Source organism: Corapipo altera, unplaced genomic scaffold, assembly GCF_003945725.1.
Source record: "Corapipo altera isolate COAL_440 unplaced genomic scaffold, ASM394572v1 101, whole genome shotgun sequence".
Lineage (NCBI taxonomy): Eukaryota > Metazoa > Chordata > Aves > Passeriformes > Pipridae > Corapipo > Corapipo altera.
This window is the reverse complement of record NW_020884984.1, coordinates 196989-217626: the sequence shown is the minus strand read 5'-3', so window position 1 is coordinate 217626 and position 20638 is coordinate 196989. Positions and strand designations below refer to the sequence as shown.

The 20638-nt window shown below is 48.4% G+C and overlaps 1 protein-coding gene and 1 long non-coding RNA gene across 7 annotated transcripts in view; one reads left to right on the top strand and one right to left on the bottom strand.

Annotated features, from left to right (window-relative positions):
* The window catches only part of IQSEC1 (IQ motif and Sec7 domain 1), a 332802-nt gene that overhangs the window by 311471 nt on the left and 693 nt on the right, over positions 1 to 20638 (bottom strand). For all 6 annotated transcript variants that reach the window (XM_027666004.1, XM_027666011.1, XM_027666015.1 and 3 more), the window contains one exon: positions 20261 to 20590. In XM_027666004.1, coding sequence (XP_027521805.1) covers positions 20261 to 20590 — 330 coding nt within the window. Of the gene's footprint in view, positions 1 to 20260; positions 20591 to 20638 lie in introns of those variants that run through there.
* Positions 20423 to 20638, top strand: part of LOC113958030 — an 18404-nt gene continuing 18188 nt past the window's right edge. Inside the window, exon 1 of the long non-coding RNA XR_003531382.1 lies at positions 20423 to 20484. This is a non-coding gene — a long non-coding RNA (uncharacterized LOC113958030). The remainder of the gene's footprint in view (positions 20485 to 20638) is intronic.

Genomic DNA, 20638 nt, shown 5'->3' with positions numbered 1-20638 from the left:
TGGGTACAAACCAGGATGTTCAGCCCTCAGAATCTGCTAAGCTTGGGAGGCTGTTCCTTAAATAACTGCAGGCAGAGCATCTGATCTTCTGATCCTCTCCTTGAAACACTTTTCGGTATTGATGACAGGAACAGAGGAGTAATTTCTGACTCGGCATTAAAAATATCAGGGCATGTTTCCTAAGCAAGATGAGACATTTAGTCATAGACACCTTTTAATTGCATTTCATGTGGCATTTGCAGTTGGGTTCTCTAAATTCCTTTTCTGAAGGGAGGGAGGAGAGGAAAGAGGGGGAAGTCTTGTGTTTTCTGGGCTGACTCTTCTGGAAGGATTTTCTTCCCTATCTTACATAAAGAACAAGTTTTTCATTAATGCCAAGGCTCCCACACCAGATGGTGTCAGTGAAAAGCACGAGTGCCAGAAGTAGGTTTTCTACACCCACTTCATGAAACTGGAATTTCACCAACCCTCTCGACATGTGAATGGTAAAATTCCCTCAGAAACTGTGTTCTTAAGACCCTCCCAGCTACACTAACAGGGATTCAGGATTTAACCCCTTGGATCTCACACACACTCACGGATGGTGGGGAGGATGCACAGCACGGAGAGCAGACAGTCAGACAGGCCTGGTGGGTGCAATTTGTGGCTGCTCAGGGATTCTACTGGCAGCTCAAGCAACAAAGAAAATACAGACTCAGCATTTTAATAAATATACTGATGCTTTGTCAGCTACTAAGAGCCCTTAGTAAAGCTGCCCCACTTATGAGTGCTTCAGGTTGATCCATTTACTTAATTATAAACAAGAGATCAGACAGCAATTCATTTTGCTTTGTTGGGGTGTGGGGATTTTTTTATTTATTTATTTTTAATTCCTAAGTCCAAGTAACAGCAAACTTCAGACTGTGCTCTTTTCTACTGCAGTGCTGAGATTTCCTCCTTAGAATAACTTAGTTGTGAGTTTTCATTAAGTTCATCACGTGCTTCAAGTGTTGTAGAGTAGCAAAACACCTCTGAACTAGGACAGTGCTTGAGAGTTACCCTCAACTGTGAGGAGCTTCAGCTCAAGGCAGTCTGTCCACTTGTTGGATCCTAGCAGATTTAATATATGTATATACATATAAAACCAAAAAAAGAAAAATAAAAAGCATGATTCTAAGAACCCAGACTAGAATGGGTGTGTATTGTAAATATTGTATATATTTACAGTATATCTAAATATTATATAAAGTATATATTTGTATATAATATATTTATGCAATATATATTATATAAATATATATTTGTGTGAATATATAAATATTTTTACTCAAATACTGTAAATACCAGTTGTAAAGTGTTCTCCAAGAAAGCAGTGAAAAATCCTGCCTTCAACTTTAAGTACTTAAAAGTCCCAAACCAGCAGAAAATCCAGCTGATAAAAAGGACTGGAGGACTACTGAAGGCTTTAAGGTGAAACTGTATTTGGAAGTTTCATGTCTTAGTAATACAACCACTGAAAAACCCAAGGTTCAATGGACTGTTTAGTCAAATACACTGTAGATATTGCATCAAAATACAATTTTTAAACAAAAATTCAAATATCAGCACACAACCTCACTGTAGCTCATTTTCAGTGCCTGCCCTCCCCAGCTGGGCCGTGTCACTGTTGTCTGTGAAGCTGTGAAGGTGCATTTCCATGGGGACAATGGCTGTGGGCTCTATTTCCATGGGGACAATGGCTGTGGGCTCTATTTCCATGGGGGACAATGGCTGTGGGCTCTATTTCCGTGGGGACAATGGCTGTGGGCTCTATTTCCGTGGGGACAATGGCTGTGGGCTATATTTCTATGGGGACAATGGCTGTGGGCTCTATTTCCGTGGGGACAATGGCTGTGGGCTCTATTTCTGTGGGGACAATGGCTGTGGGCTCTGTCCACCCTGAACCTGCAGCTTTTTCCCCTTCTCAGTGACAAACAGCGAGAACCACAACAAGGCCGCTCCCAGGCTCATTCTAAAATGCAGCCTAAAGACTTCAAACTCATTGCTCAGCATCACCTTTGCCACCCAACACCGGAAGGAACTCCTTCCTCAGCCAGCAGAGAGGTTAAATCAGCACTGAGCACAGCGAGGGAGGAGATGGAAAAGCAATGCTTTGGAAAACTGGGAGCAGGGAGAGGTGGTTACGGCAGAGACACCTTCTTCTTCCCTCCAGTACTATCTGCTGTATTTATCACATCAAATTGTGCAACAGCCATGGGATATTTTGCTGGATGAGGAAGGACAAAAGGATATCAGTGGCTGTTTTGCCATGTCTGGTTGATTAAAATAAAATAAAGCACGAGTTTCACAGATTTCACAGAACATTCTGTGTTGGAAGGGACCCACCAGCATCATCCAACTCTTAAGTGAATGGCCCAGTTGCAAAAGCCACTAGAATGTGAGATTTTTTGTGGGGTTTTTTTTTTTGTTGATTGGTTTAGTTTGGTTGCTTTTTCATTTGGGTTTACTGGGGTTTTTTTAAGAAAAACTAGCAGGGAAAGGAAATTTTTAAAGTATAAGTTATTGTCCACATTACTTTTACAGAGGGAAATGGGATTTTTTCTTGCTCTCAAAGCAAGTTAACAAGCAGCTAGGTTTTTCAGACTGCCATAAGTAAGACTGCAATGATGTATTCATTCAGCTCAGTCTGCAATACATTATCAGAAGTGCAAAGATAACCCAGACACATCAGTAACAGCCTTTTTCCAGAGCTACTGAAGGAGCAAATCCTAAAGCAACTGCTGTACCCAGAAATAATGCAATTAATAGTTAATAAGCTGGTGCTGTGTAGCTGCCTTCTGATGTCTGTAATCCTGTTGTACCAACAGGAAACCTTCAACATGAACTTTGATGCTCAACACTGGATTACGGATCACATGCAAACAAAAACATTTGCAGCCCTCTGGGTAGTGCAACACCAGAGAATTAGATACTGGTGTTAGGTTTGAAAATAAATCTAAATAACTCACAGCCACATGAAGAAGGTGAAAAGAAACAAGCCCATATAAAATTTTTATGTGAGGCCAAATTACCAGATGGACCCCAAATATAAACTCCTAGGAGCTTAAGAAACACAACCAGAGACAGAAAGTTAAATTTGGAGGGATATCTGGAGTGTTTTTGGAGCCGCTAAGCAGAATAAGCACTGCAGGAATCTTCCCAGAACTACACCTAAACGTGGAAAAGTGACTCTGCTCTGGAATGAGGAAACAAGCCCCAAGAGCACCCGGATTTACAGAAAGAGCCTCTGCCTTCCTATGAGAGAAAGGGATTGGCCAGTAGAAAGGAAAATTCAAAACAAAAATAAAGTCACTTGCTCTCCAAATACTGCAGTCACAGGAGAGATCAAAAATGAAGCAGATAAATAATTTAGTCTTCTACCTGCACTGTTTGGGGATGTATTTTGAGACAGGATTTTTTTTACACACTGAGGAATAGCAGAACAACATCGCTTTTCTCTGCACAGTCATGCCAAGGATATTCTGCTGACACCTAAACTCTTCCTCCTGTCAGAGTAAGGGCACATGTGGCAGGGCATGACTCCACAAAAGGCAGCTTTGTCCACTCCATCCCATTGCCACAAGAATATTATAAAGGAAGTTATAGGACTTGATTAGCAGCCAAATGTTTACTAGAATTGCATCAAACCCAGCACACCCTCCCTGGCACAGAACAGTGTCAGCAGACTAGGGAAGATCAGGCAGCAAATCCCAAAGGCAAGCACATGCTGAGCTGGAAAGGGGGACATTTTTCTCCCCTTTCAGACACCAAGACAACAAGGGAGCACTCCCTGAGGCCTCAAGCATAACACACCTGATATGGGGTGCAAGGGCATTCACATGCTTAGTGTGTTACTGAATCCATGGAATGCTGGACTGGAATGCTGGGCACAGATAGTGCTGGACACTGTGATAAAACACAGCAGTAGCCCTGATTTCTGTTTAGCTTCCCTCTGCTAACATGTAAGGAACATAAAAGCAAAACACACACATGTTTGGAGTGTCCTTGGAGTTGCTCTCCCTTAGTTTTCCTGCTTGAGTAAATCAACAACAGATATTTATTTCAGCAGAAGCAGTGAAACTCTTCACTGTTGCATCTGCTTTGATAATCCTGTACTGGGATCAGAATTTGATCAAAGATACACCTGAGTGATTCTTGTAGTTTAATCCTCTTATTTCATCTCCCTCTCTTCTGCTGTTTCAAACCTGCTCTGTGAGGTGTCCCTGCCCAGAGCTCACCCTGCTGCTGTGCTTCCCAGGGTGACACAAGGAGGCTGGTTTTCAGATAGTCTGGCCTAGCAGCCAGAACCTCTGACATTAAACCCCTCCTTGCAAAGATACTTAAGCTTAATTCACTGATCCTTGTCTGGAAGATAATCATGGAATGGTTTGGGTTGGAAAGGACCTTAAAGCTCATCTCATTCCACCAGGGACAGCTTCCCCTAGCTCAAGGTGCTCCAAACCCGTCCAACCTGGCCTTGGACACTTCCAAGGATCCAGGGGCAGCCACAGCTTCTCTGGGCAACCTGTGCCAGGGCCTCCCCACCCTCACAGACAACAATTCCTTCCCAATATCCCACCTAACCCTGCCCTCTGGCAGTGGGAAGCCATTCCCCTTGTCCTGTCCCTCAGGCCATTGCACAGAGTCCCTCTCCAGCTCTCCTGGAGCCCCTTTAGGCCCTGCAAGGGGCTCTCAGGTCTCCCTGGAGCCTTCTCTTCTCCAGGTGAAACCCCCAGCTCTCCCAGGCTGGCTCCTTTACAAGCAGCTTTTCAATTCCAAGAACAATTCTCCCATGGGAGGCCTCAAACTGCAGAGCAGCAGCTCGTGTGTTCAGCCCTTGCCTGTTCCCCACATCTCCTCCAGTGCAGGGGGCTCAGCAGCAGTGACTCCACACTTCAGATTAAGCTGAATTAGCCAAGAGAGGAGAGAACAACTTATCTGCTGTGACAGCATCACAAGCTCCACAATCCTCAGGCACTGCAGTTTATTTTGGCTGTTACCACAACCCAGACATTACTACTTACTGCTACATAGAAGTCTGACTTACTTGAAAGAAAAAGCTAACTGGAGATTTAAGTTTCTTCATCTCCCAGGAAGTTCCCTAATTTAGGGAGAACAAGCTCCCCCACCCTGACATCAGTCTTCAGAAATAGAAGCAACCTGTGTAAATTAAAGAGATCTTTGTAGCTGACAGAGTCCTACTGAAATCACACTCTGATAAGCTGGCAGACATCACAGGCAGCACACTTGAGTCTGTCACTTTTTCTGCCTTAAAATAAAGGACTTTAATTGGTGAAGATAACATCCTATATTGGATGTTATCAATTAAGACAGACTTCTTGACAGAATCCCATTATTTGGAAAGGAGGAGTCCTGGAATAGTGAAGAGGTCACTCCCAGCAATCATTTCTGCCTGAGTGAGGATCTTGCCCAGTTAACTCTCCACCAGCAGAAACAACTACTCAGCTGAGCACAGGGAGTAACATGAAAATCCTGTGCTTAGCTGGGCTGGTGATGTACAGCTGAGATATTTTGTTGGCATTTCAGCCACCAAGGAGCATGATGACTTAAACATTGGTTATTTGTCTCTAAAAATGGTCTTTTCAGTTCCTTTCATGGGAGTTTTAAAGGAAAACTTCAAGGGTTTGGTTCAAAATGCATTGAGTGTTAAGCTGGTTCCAGTTCATAACTGTTCCTGGGGGAAAATGGACCAGAGAACTTCCCCACCAGTTGTGATCACTGGTCACTCTCCTGGGGGCTGGATTCACCCCCCAAATTACAAAGTGGATCACACCAGTTTTACTTGGCATTTATTATTACAACAGCAGCTGCTAAACAGCCATTTCTCTCCAGTGTGTTCACAGAGGCAGAATACAAGAGCATAAATCAACATAATGCAGGAAGACTGACAAAATTACGGACCTGCACAAGCTTTAATAATAAGCAAAGCCCTGGTGACCTTTGCCAGTTACATTTGTAAAGTTACTTATATGTGTTGGTGATGTCAAGGTTCACTGCATAGTTAGCACCAGTGAAGTACATTCTCAATTAAATAGTGTTAACTAAAAGGGACTCTTCATTTAGTTTAAAGAGGTTTAATGATTTCCTTCACTCGCAGTGAGATGACTCATAGAACAGCTTAAGAGGGTCGTGTCATGTCACACTCACAAAAACCACTTCTGCTCATTTCTTAAAAGTCTGGGAAGCACCTACTTAAAGATGTTCACACAGCAAAGCATCACTTAAAACCAAGGCAACCTCACAGGAACAAAGCTAGGAGCCTCAGCCCGTGCCAGCTCCCTCAGCAGGCACTCCAGCCTGGCACCTGATTTACCTGCAGTTTTATAAAATACTCAGACTAGTTTCTAATCCTGCCCGTGGCCCTTGGAGGTAAATGAGGTCAAGGAAATGATACATTTTTCATGAGCAACTGGGGGTGAAGATCATGGCTTATGTCAGCAGGTTCTGGCGATGTATCACATTACATAAGAAGGGAAGCTCAGTGCTGGAAAGCATTTTCCTGGAGAAGTTACATAACTCTGCAATGTGTCTAAAAAAATGGTCCTTTCTTGCTTTCAGAGGCAGCAGGTGAGAGGACACACAGCCCTCAGCCCCCTGAGCAGGAGCTCCTCTTATCTGGTACATTGGACAGAGATCAGGTCTCTGTAGGAAGTTGTCAGATGGGTGAAAAAATGCAATCACCACCCAGCACATAAACCCCCAGGAGATGAGAGCCCCATATCTATTCTGAGACACCAATATTAGCACCAGTTCCTCAGGGATAAGATCCAAGATAGGCAAATTTCTACCACTTTAAAGTTGTCACTATACTGAAGGAGAGGAGAGAGGGTAGGAAAAAAAAAACCAAACCACCCAAATGTTTTTCCTGCTTTTATAAGGAATGTTAGTTCCCTTTAAGGCCTGAGGTCCTTGAAGATCCTGAAGTGTCATTCAGCCCCTGGGACAGCCCTGATCAGATTCCAACACAACACACCCAACCAAGGGAAGTAGGTGTTCACACACATCCAGACTCTCTCTGACTTCACCTGTACAAGCCAAGGCTCAGCTCCCAGAAGACAATATTCCTGCCCCAGGCACAGGTGCAGGCTGAAGGGAGAACCCAGAGTGCTGAGGGACTCACTGTGGAGCACAGCCTGTGAGGGTGAGCTGTGCCCTGGCAGCTCATCTGTCCCCAAGGTAATACCAACACAGAGGACTGGACTGCTGGAACCCTTGCGCACAACCAAACCCCCTTTAATCATATTGCTGTGAAGAGATTTCAGCAAATCTCCTTTTTAGGATTAAAAGCAACCTGTGCTGCTTAACAGAGAATCCAGATTCAAGTCCAGCTATTCCCTTTCTTAAGCAGCAAAGGGCAGGAAACTCACAGGGTGGGACAGCAACTGGGGAAAGCAGGGGCAGCAATTAATTTCTTTATGTCCCCTCCTTCAGTTCCCAGCTATCTGCACATCACCTCTGACCAAACACTGAACAGCACTGAGGGCTGATCCAGCTACAGTAGGAGCTTGGCACTGGAGCTTGGCACTGGCCTGTCGAGTTTCACCTCACCAGAAACAAATATGAGCAAGAACTATTGGCCTTTGATTCAAGAGGCCTCACACATCTCATGTGAGGTGGATTTCATCACCCTTTAGAGTTTTCCTTGCAATGCAGGCCAGGAGTAGCTGTTGAATTATATCCAGTCTCAGATCACTCCCTTCAAAGTTTTCTTCCCAAGTCATTTGGGAACAAGTTCAGAGATAAGTTCTTGCACTGCAAACTTTCCTCCCTCCCACCACTGGCACTTACATCTCCAAACACTCGACTGGCACAACCCCTGGCCCCCCAGCACAGCCCCCCAGGCAGGGGGAGTGTTCCACTGCAGCACCAACACTGCACAGCACTGGTGTCACAACCCCAGCAAACTGGAACCACAGGCAGTTCACTCCTTTTCTGCAAGACCTCCACACTGACAACCTCAAGCACTCAAGAAGAGGTGGACTCAATTAAAAGCTTAAAATAGCATCAAGCCTGAAAGCTGAATATAGATTTTTACCTTATTCAAATCCAGCTGGTTCATTTGCATCAGATCACAGCCCTACCCCCTGCACAGCAATGCCTGGCTCCTCAGGACTCCATCAGGGACATCAGCTCCAGGGAAGGCTGTGCTAAATGAACAGGGAAATCCTCCAGGAAGGAGCAGGAAGGGTCAGACATAACCCTTCTACTTTCCTGTAACTGCAGCCTGCCAACCTCTATGGCACTGTACACCTCCCCAGATCATGTGCATGAAGCAAGATATGAGATGATACAGGTCATTTTTGCCTTTAAAAAGGCCAAGGCAAACATGAAATGTTTGGGGTTAGCAGTAAATTTTACAATCAGTTACACTGATGGTTTAAGAATCCCCATTCCCAATCCTGCCTGGGTCAAAGAAAGCCAAGCAGGAAGAACAGACTAAAGCAGATGTTCTTTAAAGTGCACACACCTATTCCAGCTTGAAAACAAGATCAAATGCTTAGCCATGGGTCTATATAACACAAGAAAAAAGTCAAAGAACACCTATTCTCCACAACACAGAGCCATTAATCACAGTATAGCAAGTAAAACCCCAAAGGGATGTTCCTACAGCTGTGAATTCTTGCTTTACTGTCACCATGAGGACCCTCCACATAAACAGCCTGATCTGCTCACAAACAAAGGATACCACTGCACAACCTTCAGAAACCCAGCCTCAAATGCAGCACACCCCCCCACACACACCTTTGGGGTCCACGGTGCCACTGGGTCCCGGCACTCGAGTCAAGAATTTAAAGTGATGATATATCAAGTTGCTTTGGATTTGAATAACAATGCCCAGATTTCTGGAGGAAACCATTAAGGGAACAAAAGGCTATCGAGCAGAATGTGGTCTGAAGCAGTTCCTACTCTGAATTCAGTGGTGAAAGGAAGATGAAGTGAATGTAGCAAAGTAAGCAGCAAGAATGAGGAAGAATGATGGCTCTGCTCTGCAATCCCTGCACTGCAGCCGCCGTGACCGGAATGGCAAGAGGGGCCTCCGAATTCAGCACAGTCACAACTCCCCACTGCACTGCAGGGTGGGAGGACAGTGCCTGGCTGGACACAGGACACAGGGAAGGGGCACATCACCCGGAGCAGCCCCTGCACTGGAGCCATGGAGCTTTCCCTGCAGTCCCATGCACAGAGCACACGGGCACTCACCCAGCTCAGCTGCCAGCTCGGCACCGAGGAGGGCACCCCGAGGGCACCCAGGGCATCCCCAGAGCACACATGGACAGCACTGCAACAGCTTCCAGTGCTCAGAAAATTCCTACCAGCCCTTCAGCTTCACTGCTCTGTGTCTGTCCTACCAAGAAAACGTGTTTGAGGAACACTGCTACCTGTTGCAATACATCAGAACTGGTCTGATTCTCTTTTGGTTTGACAATTAAAACAAAAAAAAAATCTTCATTCTAGAGAAATATAACTTTCTAAATTCAGAAATCTTACCAAGAGATCAGATTGCAGACTGATGGGACGTGCTTGGACCTGAACTGGAAGAGTGTCATTTGTCTGGAGTGCCTCACATACATCCTTGACATTTTGCTGTGTTTCCAGGACCATTATTAGCACAGAGAAGACAAACAAACAGAAGATTTTATATTCCCCAAGCATGAGCAGAGAGCCATCACAGCCATAGAAAGACAGTGACAAACAAAATGTTCCTGCACTGAACTCTGAAATAGAGGAACTTGGACTAGTCAAGTGAGCAGAGGTCATGCCCATCTCATGATAAATTATCCCATTTCTTAGCTGTAACCAGCCCCAACCAGAGACTGAGGTCCTACTGACCCAAAGGTGTGGAGTCCACTGCCAAAATCTGCCATGCCCCAGTATTCCCCTAAGCAGGGGGCAAGGACTCCCTGACAGCTTCTCCCTGTGACAGAGGAGACACTCAGGCTGATGCTCTCCATTTACACCTCCACAAAGCAGTCCCCACCCTGGGGCCTTGTCTCATTAATTCAGAGATCAACCCCTGCTCTCCTCATTTAAATGACATCAGAACTTGAAAGAGATTCTTCTTTGGTTACAAAAGCTCCTCCTGGCCTCAGCCTCTTCCTTGTCCCAGGTAACCAGGTCTCCTGTTCCCTTCTGGAGAGGGCCCACATTTTCCCTGCTCTTCCTTTTATCCCTGACATTCCCAAAGAAGCTTTTCTTGCTGCCCTTGACATCCCTGGCCAGATTTAATTCTACCAGGGCTTTAGTTTTCCTGACCATCCCTGGCTGCTGGGATGGTCTCTCTGTACCCTCCCAGGCCTCCTGCCCCTGCTCCCACCCTCTGTAGTTTCCTTTTTGCATCCAGGGTTGTCCAGGAGCTCCTTGTTCATCTATCAGGCCTCCTGGGATTTTGCCTGACTTGTTCTTTGTTGGGATTTGTGCTGAGCTCAGAGGAGCTGATCCGTGAATAAGCTGAGGGGCCCAGTGTTCTCAGGCCCCTCTTCCCTCCAATGCCTTATCCCATGGGACTCCACCAAGCAGATCCCTGAGGCCATCTCTGAGTAACCCCAACCTGGGGACACCCCACTGTCACTGTAGCAGCTGCCAAGCTCTAAAACAACTCAGGCTGTTCCACAGGGATCCTCAGTGTTCACTTGGGACTGATGCAATTTGCTTCCTGCGAGTTTTAAAGATTATTTCAACAGTAAATTGACTGAGGCAATAATCTTAAGGACTGGAAAGTCTTTTACAGGAATCCAAGGTGGATTCTTCATCCTACCTCTCCACAGTTTAGAGAGCACACAAGAGCCATCAGAGCCTTTGAGGAAAGGCAGCATGTTGGTCCCCTCAGGTCACCAGCTGATTAAGCAAAAGCAGTACAGTGTTCAACTCTCTTCACTTTGAACCAACCCAGCAACCACAAAACTGTGTCATCTGTAATTAACTTCATGGAACAGCTTTCACACATCCTGGGCCCTACAATGATTCCCACAAGGGAAAAGTACAGGAGAACACTAAAATCCCCCCAGGAGTTGGAATTTGATCAGAGGTCTGAACACAGCAAACGGAAAGATCTATTCTACAGAACTTAAAGAGCTTGAAAATTAGAGCAAGTGAACAGAGGGTGACACAAAGAGGCATTTTAGCATCATTCCCAATAAACAAAAAGCATGTCAAAACCAGCTCAGCCGTTTGCCAGTAATTCAAACTTGTACAAGTCCACAGCTTGGTGCACACTGCTTTGACACTGGCAGGAGGTTTGGACTGGAGGAAGGGATTGTTCACTATGGAAGCTTTAATTTAGGAGAACTGGCTGATGATCATTAGAAGTGTCCAAGGCCAGGTTAGACAGGGCTGGAGCAACCCAGGATAATGGAAGGTGTCCCTGCCCATGGTGGGGGGTGGAATGGGATGAGCTTTGAGGTCCCTTCCCACTCAAACCATCCTGTGATTCTGTGAACTGCTCCACAACCTCACCCACACAGCAAAGACAGGACAGCAAATTCCAAACAGAGGCTGCCAACACCAAAATATGATATTTCAGAAACTCCAAGTAAGATCCTGAAGTCATTCTTTCAAGTCTGAGTGCAAATGCACAGTAGTACAAAGCTCAAGAAGTGGGTCATTGTTTCACCTTGATCAACAGTCATGTCAGCACACACAGATCTTCTGCTACTGAAGTTTACACCTCAATTTTAGATATAAAAATAGAGCCCAGTTGCAGAAACTAAGCTGCAGGACTAATTCTCCACTGTCACACTAGAGACAAGTGTTGGTCAAGTTTTCTGAAAGCTGTTAAGAAGAAAAACACTAAATGGTCAAGTTGTCTTTTCCTTAAAAACACATTTGTGAAGCCATGTCCACATCCTGCAGGGAAGTGGCTCATCAGCCTCAAGTTTTTCCTAAGTGTTCCAAGGCAAGCCCCTGCAGAGCTCAAGGCCTGTCCCTTCTAGATGGTTATCAAGCACCACTGGACAGTCCAGCTGGCCAGCTGGGCACCTCTGAGGGCACAGCTCAGTGTGCAGTTCCTGCAGCCCGGGAGCAGGGAGGTGCTCACTGTTCACAGCCCTGGCTTGGTAACTCAGCTCCAGCCTGTCCACCCTGGAGCTCCGTGTTCCATGCCCAGAAAGAGCCACCAAAAGCTCCTAAGTCACCTGCAGTCATTTTCAGCCAGAAGAAATCCAGCAAAGGTGGAGAAACCCTGACAAACATCAGCTCCCAGCTGCATCCCAAATTCTAAAGAAGGACAGGATTACTGTTTCTTCACCTTCCTTCTGCTGCTTTATTTCCCTCATTATTCAAAGTGCCATTTGCACTTAGTAAATGTGAATTACTGTGGTGCAGTCAGAGATGTATTACATGTATGTCTTTGTATCTACTTTTGTTTGTCGGGGAAGTCTGACTAGAAATCTTATTAACATGCAAATAATGTATATTATATTTCAATCAGTTGCTATAGAGAGCTCCTCAGTAGCAGCATTTTTCTTATCTAGCACAGCAGTAAGACTCAGTCTACACAGATGCCTTGCAGCAGAGTCATTTCTTTCCTGTGAATATTTTAAAATGGTACTGCTTGAAAAGAAAGTTTAACTCTGCACTTTAAGACAAAACTCATGAGACCTTGACCTGCATTCATAGTAGCCTTTCTAATGTCTGGAGAGATGCAAAAGTAGTGCAGATGTTGCCATTCCAAAGCAGGTTCTTCATTACATATGTATTTTTATATATTTCTATAAATAAACACATTGGTACCAAACTGGCGAGCGATTTAGAGCAGAGCCAGCAGAGGGAGCACAGACTCTGAGCCCAAAGTGCTGCTTTGGGATGGGGAGGGACGAGATTCCCTCCAGGAGCAGGGAAGACACATTCCCATGCCCGGCTGGAGAAGGACTGAGCTTTTCAGATCATGCTGGGAAAGCTGCTCCTTTCTCCAGCGTTCACCCGGTGGAAATATTTTGGCCACTCTGCAGCAACCTCTGCTCTGGAGCCAGGCTGGGAGAGCTGGGGGGGTTCCCCTGGAGAAGAGAAGGCTCCTGGGAGACCCAAGAGCCCCTTCCAGGGCCTTAAGGGGCTCCAGGAGAGCTGGAGAGGGACTGGGAACAAGGGGTGGAGGGACAGGACACAGGGAATGGCTTCCCACTGCCAGAGGGCAGGGATAGATGGGAGATTGGGAAGGAATTGTTGTCTGTGAGGGTGGGGAGGCCCTGGCACAGGTTGCCCAGGGAAGCTGTGGCTGCCCCTGGATCCCTGGAAGTGTCCAAGGCCAGGCTGGACGGGGCTTGGAGCAACCTAGGCTAGTGGAAGGTGTCCCTGCCCATGGCAGGGGTGGCACTGGGTGGGCTTTAATGTCCCTTCCTACCCAAACCAGTCTGTGATTCATTTTCTGACAATTATTTTGACATTATTAGTTTTTCCTGTCACCAACCATACAAACAACATCATTAAACTCAAACAAGTTGGTTTACAGCCCCAAAGGATTAAAAAAAAAAACAACAAAAACTTGCTTGTCTAAAGTGTGATATCAAACACAACCATTTTTCAGCCAAATCTCTGAGCAGCCTATTAAGAGATGATCATTAAGTTGCCCACCTGTAAAAGAGCAATCATTACCAGTGCTCAGCTCTGCCCAGGGCACAGCACAGGTCACACACGGGGCTGCAGAAACACTTCTTACTCCTGCTGCTGTCCTTAATCACCAGAGCAGGGCAGTGACCATTGACAGAACAATCCAGTCCTGGTTTCTAGTTACAAACCAGCATTTCTCCCACTGTAGCAGAGTAAGAATTTCAAGGAAACACTGTGAAGGCTCTGCAGAGCAGTCCCTTAGGAATGAGGGTGGGAAAAAAAAGCAGCCCCCCTCAGGGACAGCTCCCCAAACCCAGCAGAATGGGTTCATATCCATCTCCAAACCGCCCTGCTCTGATGCACCACAGCCTGGGGATTTGTCTCCATTTCCAATTCAACAATTCTGCTGAGAAAAACACTGCAATTAGGCAAAGATCTGGGCAGAGGGAATTATGACAACCTCACTGACGGGCTCGCTGAGCTCAGATGAAAGGCAGGAGCTCTGGCAGGTACAGCCTGAAAGTATCTGCAGGCTGCAAAACACACAAAAAAAGTGGAATTAACATAATAGAGAGGGTGTGAGTCGGAATGATGGGATCAAATTAGAATAATGCAAGTGTGGGCTGCACATCAGGAATTACTTCTGACCTGCAAAATCCACTTACCTAAGCAGCTTCCCACACACCTCCTTGGGGAATGGCACGAGGTGACCTCCCTGCACCTGCACGCATGAGGTAGGAGCCTCACACAGAGAAAAGCTCCAGGTAACAACCACTGAACTCTCCTGGGGGTAGGCTGCCTGCTTTAGGGGCAACCCTCCCCAAATTAAGGACTGTGACCCCGACTGAGCCATAAACTCCAGGGAAATTCAGTGTACTGAGATGCTCTGAGAGTCTGCACAAGCTCTGCCACCCAGGGAAACACCAAGTTAAACAGTGTAAATTCAGTGTACTGAGATGCTCTGAGGGTCTGCACAGCTCTGCCACCCAGGGAAACACCAAGTTAAACACTGTAACAGCTGGAGGTGCAACCAAGGCTGCTCCTCACCAGCCTCACCCCCTTAAGGAAGTCCTGGAGGGCCCCACTCCATGTGGAATCTCAGCACCTAAAGGCTGTGGTCTGGCACGAGACACTGAATTCAGCAGTTCAGTTCAGCGTCACTGACCAGCACAAGAGGAACAGCCACCTAGTTCTGCTGGGTGGAAAAAATGAAATTAAGCTCTTTGAGATGCTACTTGCATGAGAGATTTAAGAATTTACTATTTCCATGTTAATAATTTACTCCCCCATCGGTGTGCTGTAAGAAAACACCTTGAAATGCCTTGTTCTTCCTTTCCTCAGAGCTTCTGTGATCTGCTCTCAAATCAGCTCTTCCTACAGATACTTCTTTGGTTGTGATGTATTTTGCTTTAGGTTTTCAAAAGAGCTGTACCTCATTTTTCTCCAGAAGACACTTCCCCTAAGGACTGATGGAGATTTGTCTTCCCAGGCAAACAACCAGGACAAGAAGGCTGCAAGTCAGATTCAGAAATGTGCCCGTCTGTACTTCCCAAAGGTTTTGTCACTTCAGGTGGCCAGGGACAAAGCCCAACACCCCTCCCTCTCCAGGCAGCTCTGCTCTTCAGGAGCCCTGGTGAGCTCTGCTCCTGCTGCCCCAACCCCATGTTTGTAGGCAGTTGTTCAGTGCCATCCCTCTAATTCAATTTAAAAATGTAAAAATGGACATTATTGACACGTGGGAGTTACCACATTGACGATTACACTGATTTTTAGGGTTGACCCAAAGGCCTTTGCCCGATGACAACTGTGCAATCATCCAAACTGAGCAGCTTCTGGAGAGTTAAGGACAAAGCTGCTCGAGTCTGGGGCCTTGGTTCACACTCTACTCACTGCTGTGTTTTCTGGTAGCAACCAGCAGACTAAGAGTGCCAGTAAAGACCAGCCCTTGGATGAGCCATGGACAGCAATCATGAGCTACGTGTGTGTGTGCACAGAGCATCACAGCCAGGCTTGTGTGGAGTGAGGGTTCCTGGGAGAGAGGGAAGGGGACCTTTCAGACACACACTGCACTCAGGGTAATTGCAGCAGCTCTCATTTGCTCTCTGAGCACCCAGGATCCACCAATGTTGCCAAACCTTTTCCAAAAGCAGATCTTTGGAAGTGCTTTTCAATTTCCTCGGCAGTGATTTCATAGGGAGGTCCATCAGAGCATTAACAAGCATGAAAATGTACTTTGTTCTTAGAGCTCAGAACACAAGTCCTAAGTCAGGAAGCTCAAAAGCTGTGTTCTGTGTCAGCAGAATAAAAGGCTTCACCAGAGAAGGATTCCAGATCCACTGAGCCCTGGTAATTCTTTAGGACTGCTCTGCTTTAAATGGGACACATTTACCTCAAGTTTTGAAAGCACCTTTAAACCCACTGTGATACAGGATGGGTTACTTTCTGCTGCACTGGGTTTTCTCTCCCAAAACAGCAGGTGTTTTTGCTGGTATCTTTATAGGTCATGTTTTCTCTCCCTTCTCAGACTTCCCAGGGACTTTCTTGATACCAGCACACTATTCTGCATCACTGTGCTTCCCCCTCACACACAGCCTGTTTCATTGACTGTACAGTACACATCACTTTTCAAACGAATTTGTCTTTGCGTGTTATCATTTAGCCTAACATCTAACAGATATTAAGTGCAAGAATTTGCCAATATTTCAGAGACCCAAAATAATTTAGCTGAGTTTAGTTAGCAAGTTCACATCTTATTACACATCCTCACACTATTGATTTCCTGCAGCCTGCCAGAACAACAAATGCCTGTTCTAAGAGATGCTCACCCATCTGCTGCTGCACAAATCACACTAATGACACCAAAATGAGTGCTCCAAAAGCCAAAGCACTCCTTTCAGTGTCACACCCTCATTCTCAGCACTCAGCAGTCACACCATTCCAGTTATGGATTGAAAATAAACTGAACAGGGTATTTTAAGTTATTTGGAGATGCAAGTTTCTGCCCAGTGCCAGAACTACCCTATCCCATCCTGCTACAGAGCTGACAGAACACACAGCACCCTGTGGTAGTAACCTCTTCAGTCTGGGTGTGCTTTCCACATAAATATATTCTTCAGGAGCAGAAGAAGCTGAACAAGTAGAAATGCATCTTCTAGTAATAACTGCAGAATTCCAGCCACAAATCCCACTTTCCTGTGCAGCTGAGGGAGAAACAGGGCCCAACAGCAACACTTCATTTCCATCCCTGCTGCCAAGAAGGCAGAGAAAGCAAAAGCTTGCCCAAACACGAGCCTACTTTAAGAGCTGCTGGATCCCCCCACTTCACTCGAGCAAACAAAAATAAGCTGCTGCTCGAGAGCAGCACAGGCAGCGAAATAGGATTTACGTCATTTGAACAGTCTGTCTCAGCAAAGGACATCTCTGGAGGGAAAAAGGAGGCAGGCTGGTCTCTATACTAATGCAATCTTTGGCTTCCTGCTGAGGCTGTGGCAGGGGCAGCAGCAGTGCCAGCAGCGACATGCAAAGTCACAAGCTCGGTCTATGTAGGGCACAACACAGCCTTCACATGTGACTGTCACCAGAGCAACAACTGCCACTTACTCCACTGCTCCGGGGACACCTCGGCTCAGAGCATCTCCTGAGCACAGGCAGGGTTTCTCACAGCTCCAAATTGTGGCTGTTTCCCCCCAGAGAACAAAACCAGTCCTGGATTCATTTAAAAATAAATCAGTCAGGCCAGGTGCAGAATTTAGACCGAGTTGCACACAACAGCTCTCTCAGATGGTTCTGTCTCAGCAGACAACTCTTCTCTCCCTCCTGCTCACACTCTTCCCAGGCTCCTTCTCCATGGAAAAGCAGCACAGTTTTTAACTTGATTAGGATAACTAGGGGAAAACTATCCAAGTCAAGGTACAAGCCAATCTCTAAAAGCACTGATTTCTTGCTGTCTTTGACTCGGGGAAGCCCAGTTTCCTCTAAAAAGGATTCCAGTCACTTTATTTTGAAGTACTGAGCACTAAGAGCAATGGTCACTGATGATGCTTAGGCATGAAAGTGCTCCTGGAAGGAGGAGGACTGGGAGGTCTGTGCACAAAGTGGACACACCACTTATCTCCTAACACCAGGGATCCTCAGCATCACTGGCATCTGATGCTGAACTTCAGCAAATAAGGGATCCTTATTCCCCACCAAACATACACAAGGTGCATGTGACATTTAATTCTGGGGAAACTGAAACTGAGCTTCTGAATGGGAAGCTACAGACACCCAGAACCTGCAGGCTGGGCTGCCAGAAAGCCAAGGTAACCAGTGGAACTGGGAGCAGACTTTAAAACAAAAAGCTTATTCTCTCCAAGTTGGGGACTTCCTCCACCTTTTGTATCCAGCCAGAGAGTAAACTGAGGCTGTGGGTGGCTGCTTGTCCCTGCTCCTGGACAGCCTGGGGCCTCACTAACCCACTGTCACAGCCCCTGTCCCACACAGGGATCCAACACCCCAGCAAGGCAGGGCCACCCGGACACAAGACCCACTTCACTCCCCACATGGGGAGTGGGATGACACGGGACCATCTGGAGGGAGGAGGGGGAACAACAGTGCTCCTCAGATGGAGGTGGCCCTGAAAATGTGGCTCCTCTGGCCCTGCACGTGGGCCAGGGGCCCGGCCAGACACAGGGAGCTGTCTCCCAGCTTCCCCACTAAGCCCCCAGGCTACGCCTCAGAGCAGTACAACTCTGCCATAAATATCCCAGATTAATTCTGATCCCAGCATCAAATCCACTTAAGAGACTTAAAAGCCTCCGAGTCCCCAGAGCTGCCTGCCCAAGGAGGGCTCTGCAAATGAGTCTTGGGCTGCAGAAGAGAAATATTATCAAACAAGGCAAGCCATTTGTACAATTTTTAGTAATGTCATTTGCAAGAGACAAATGGGACAAGATAGCTGAGTTGATGTCTTGTACTGGAAGCACAGCCACAAAAATCCTCGGGTACTGGACCTGGATACACGGGGTAGGATTCGTGTAACTATTGCATGCTTTCTGGAAATAGCTCTTTCTCCTTGAGGGATTGATTGATTGACTGATAAATGACAGCATGCTCTCCAGTCTATTAAAGGAGCTATTTGCTTAGTTTTCATAGAGACATCTCTATAAAAAAGCCTAAAGTGATTACCCCAACATCACCAAAAAAGCCTTAAGTGTTAACTCTGACAGCAGAAAAAGGAGCTGAGGAGACAGAGCCGCTTCCCTTCCCACTGTGCTCCGGCCAGTGCAAGGCTTGGGAAACAGAAGCAGGCAAGGGGGACACTGTGTGCCCAGCGACCCTTCCAGGGCTCCTGAAACCTCCACGGCGGAGAAAACGCTGCTCCGGAGCAGAACCAGCCCGGCAGACTCGTGTACAGCCGGAGCGGCGCTGCCAGAGCCAGCGGGAGCTCCCGGGATCGGGGCAGCTCCCCGGGATCGCGCGGGGCATCCCCCCCGGCACGGGCTGGAGGTCCAGGAGGGAGATGCGGCCGAAGCCACCGGGGGCTGCCCAGCCCCAGCCCCGGCGGGTCCCTGCAGGGTCGGCCGGACCCACCCGGTGCCTCCCTCCGTGCCCATCGGGACGGGAATCCCGGGAATCCCGGGCATCCCGGGCATCCCGGCCCCGCGGGACGGGCATCCCGCAGCCCTGGCCCGGGGATGGAGAGGAGCTCGCCCGCCCCGCCTGTCTGAAGCGGGAGGTCCCGTATCCGCATCCCGGGGTCTGGCGGTCCCGTATCCCGCATCCCGGGGCTGGCGGCGGGCGGGAGCCGCCGTGTCTGTATTTATAAACCTAAGGAATTCGAGCTCAGCGGATCACAAACAGCCCATTGTGCCGTATCAAGCAGCGAAGTGGGCTCGTAATCCGATGCATGCTTTTCCCACTCCGCTCCTGGAAAGCCAAGCCTTAAATACTTTTCCAGAAGTAGAAACGCGCCGGGGAAGCGCCGAGCTCAGTTCCTGCTATTCCCGAATCCCCGCTACTTGAGAACCGCGCAACTAAGCGGCTTTCCCGACGCTGGAAAGACGCAGACGATTAATTACAGATTAGAGAGGCTGGAATAGATGCGGCGGCCGGGAGCGCAGGCGGCCCCGCGCGGGGCGAGCAGGCGCTGGCCGGGGCCAGCCCGGTGGCGAGCGGCCAATGTTTACTGACCCCGGGCCGGGTCACTTTCGATACCGGCGGCAGCCACGGGCCGCTCCTGGGCACCGCCCGGGGGGCGAGCGGCTCCCACAGGGTACCCCCGTCCCCGCGGCCCTCGGACCGGCAGCGAACGCGCCGCGGGGAGAAGGGCAGGGCTCGCCCCGCTCCTCCCGGCGCCCCGGTCCCGCTGCTCTGCCCGGGGCATCCCCCGAGCGCAGGGACAGCCGCGGGCACGGGGCAGCCCCGGCCGTGCCGCTGCGGCTCCAACCCCCCAGGACCCCGGGACAGAGCACGAGTGACACACGAGTGACAGACCTGACGGGCTGGGGCTGAGGGGGGACATCCCACCGCCGCGCCCGGGGCTCGCTCCGGGGCATCGCCGCAGGGAATCCCGCCGCTCCCAGCGCCGGTGCGCGGGGCGGCTTTGGGGACCCGAAGGCAGGAGGGGAAAGGGAAGGGAAACCCCGCTACCGAAACACCCTCCGCGGGAAAGGGGCAAAGAACGGCTGTGAGCGCTTACTTCTCGTGCCTGGCGTTCTCCTGGATGGCGCTCAGCACCCCCGGGGGCGCGGGGGGGACGCCCTGCTGGAGCCGGCATGTGGCCAGGTGCCGGTGATGCTCGTCCTGCAGGCAGGCATTTTCGTGGTACAACTTGGCCACTTGCTGCTCCAGCTCGTCTATTCTCCGCTTCTGTTTCTCCAGCAGCTCCTGCTGCGTCTCGATAATCTTGTTCAGCTCCTTCAGGTACTCGGCCGCCTTGCTGGGGTTCTCGGCGGGGCTCTCCATGGCCGCCCCGCAGCTCGGCGGCGCGGGGAGGGGGCAGGTGCGGGCCGGCCCCGTCCGCCGGCAACTTGAGCGAGAGGGAAGGAATAAATAACCCCTCGGAACCCGGCCCCCC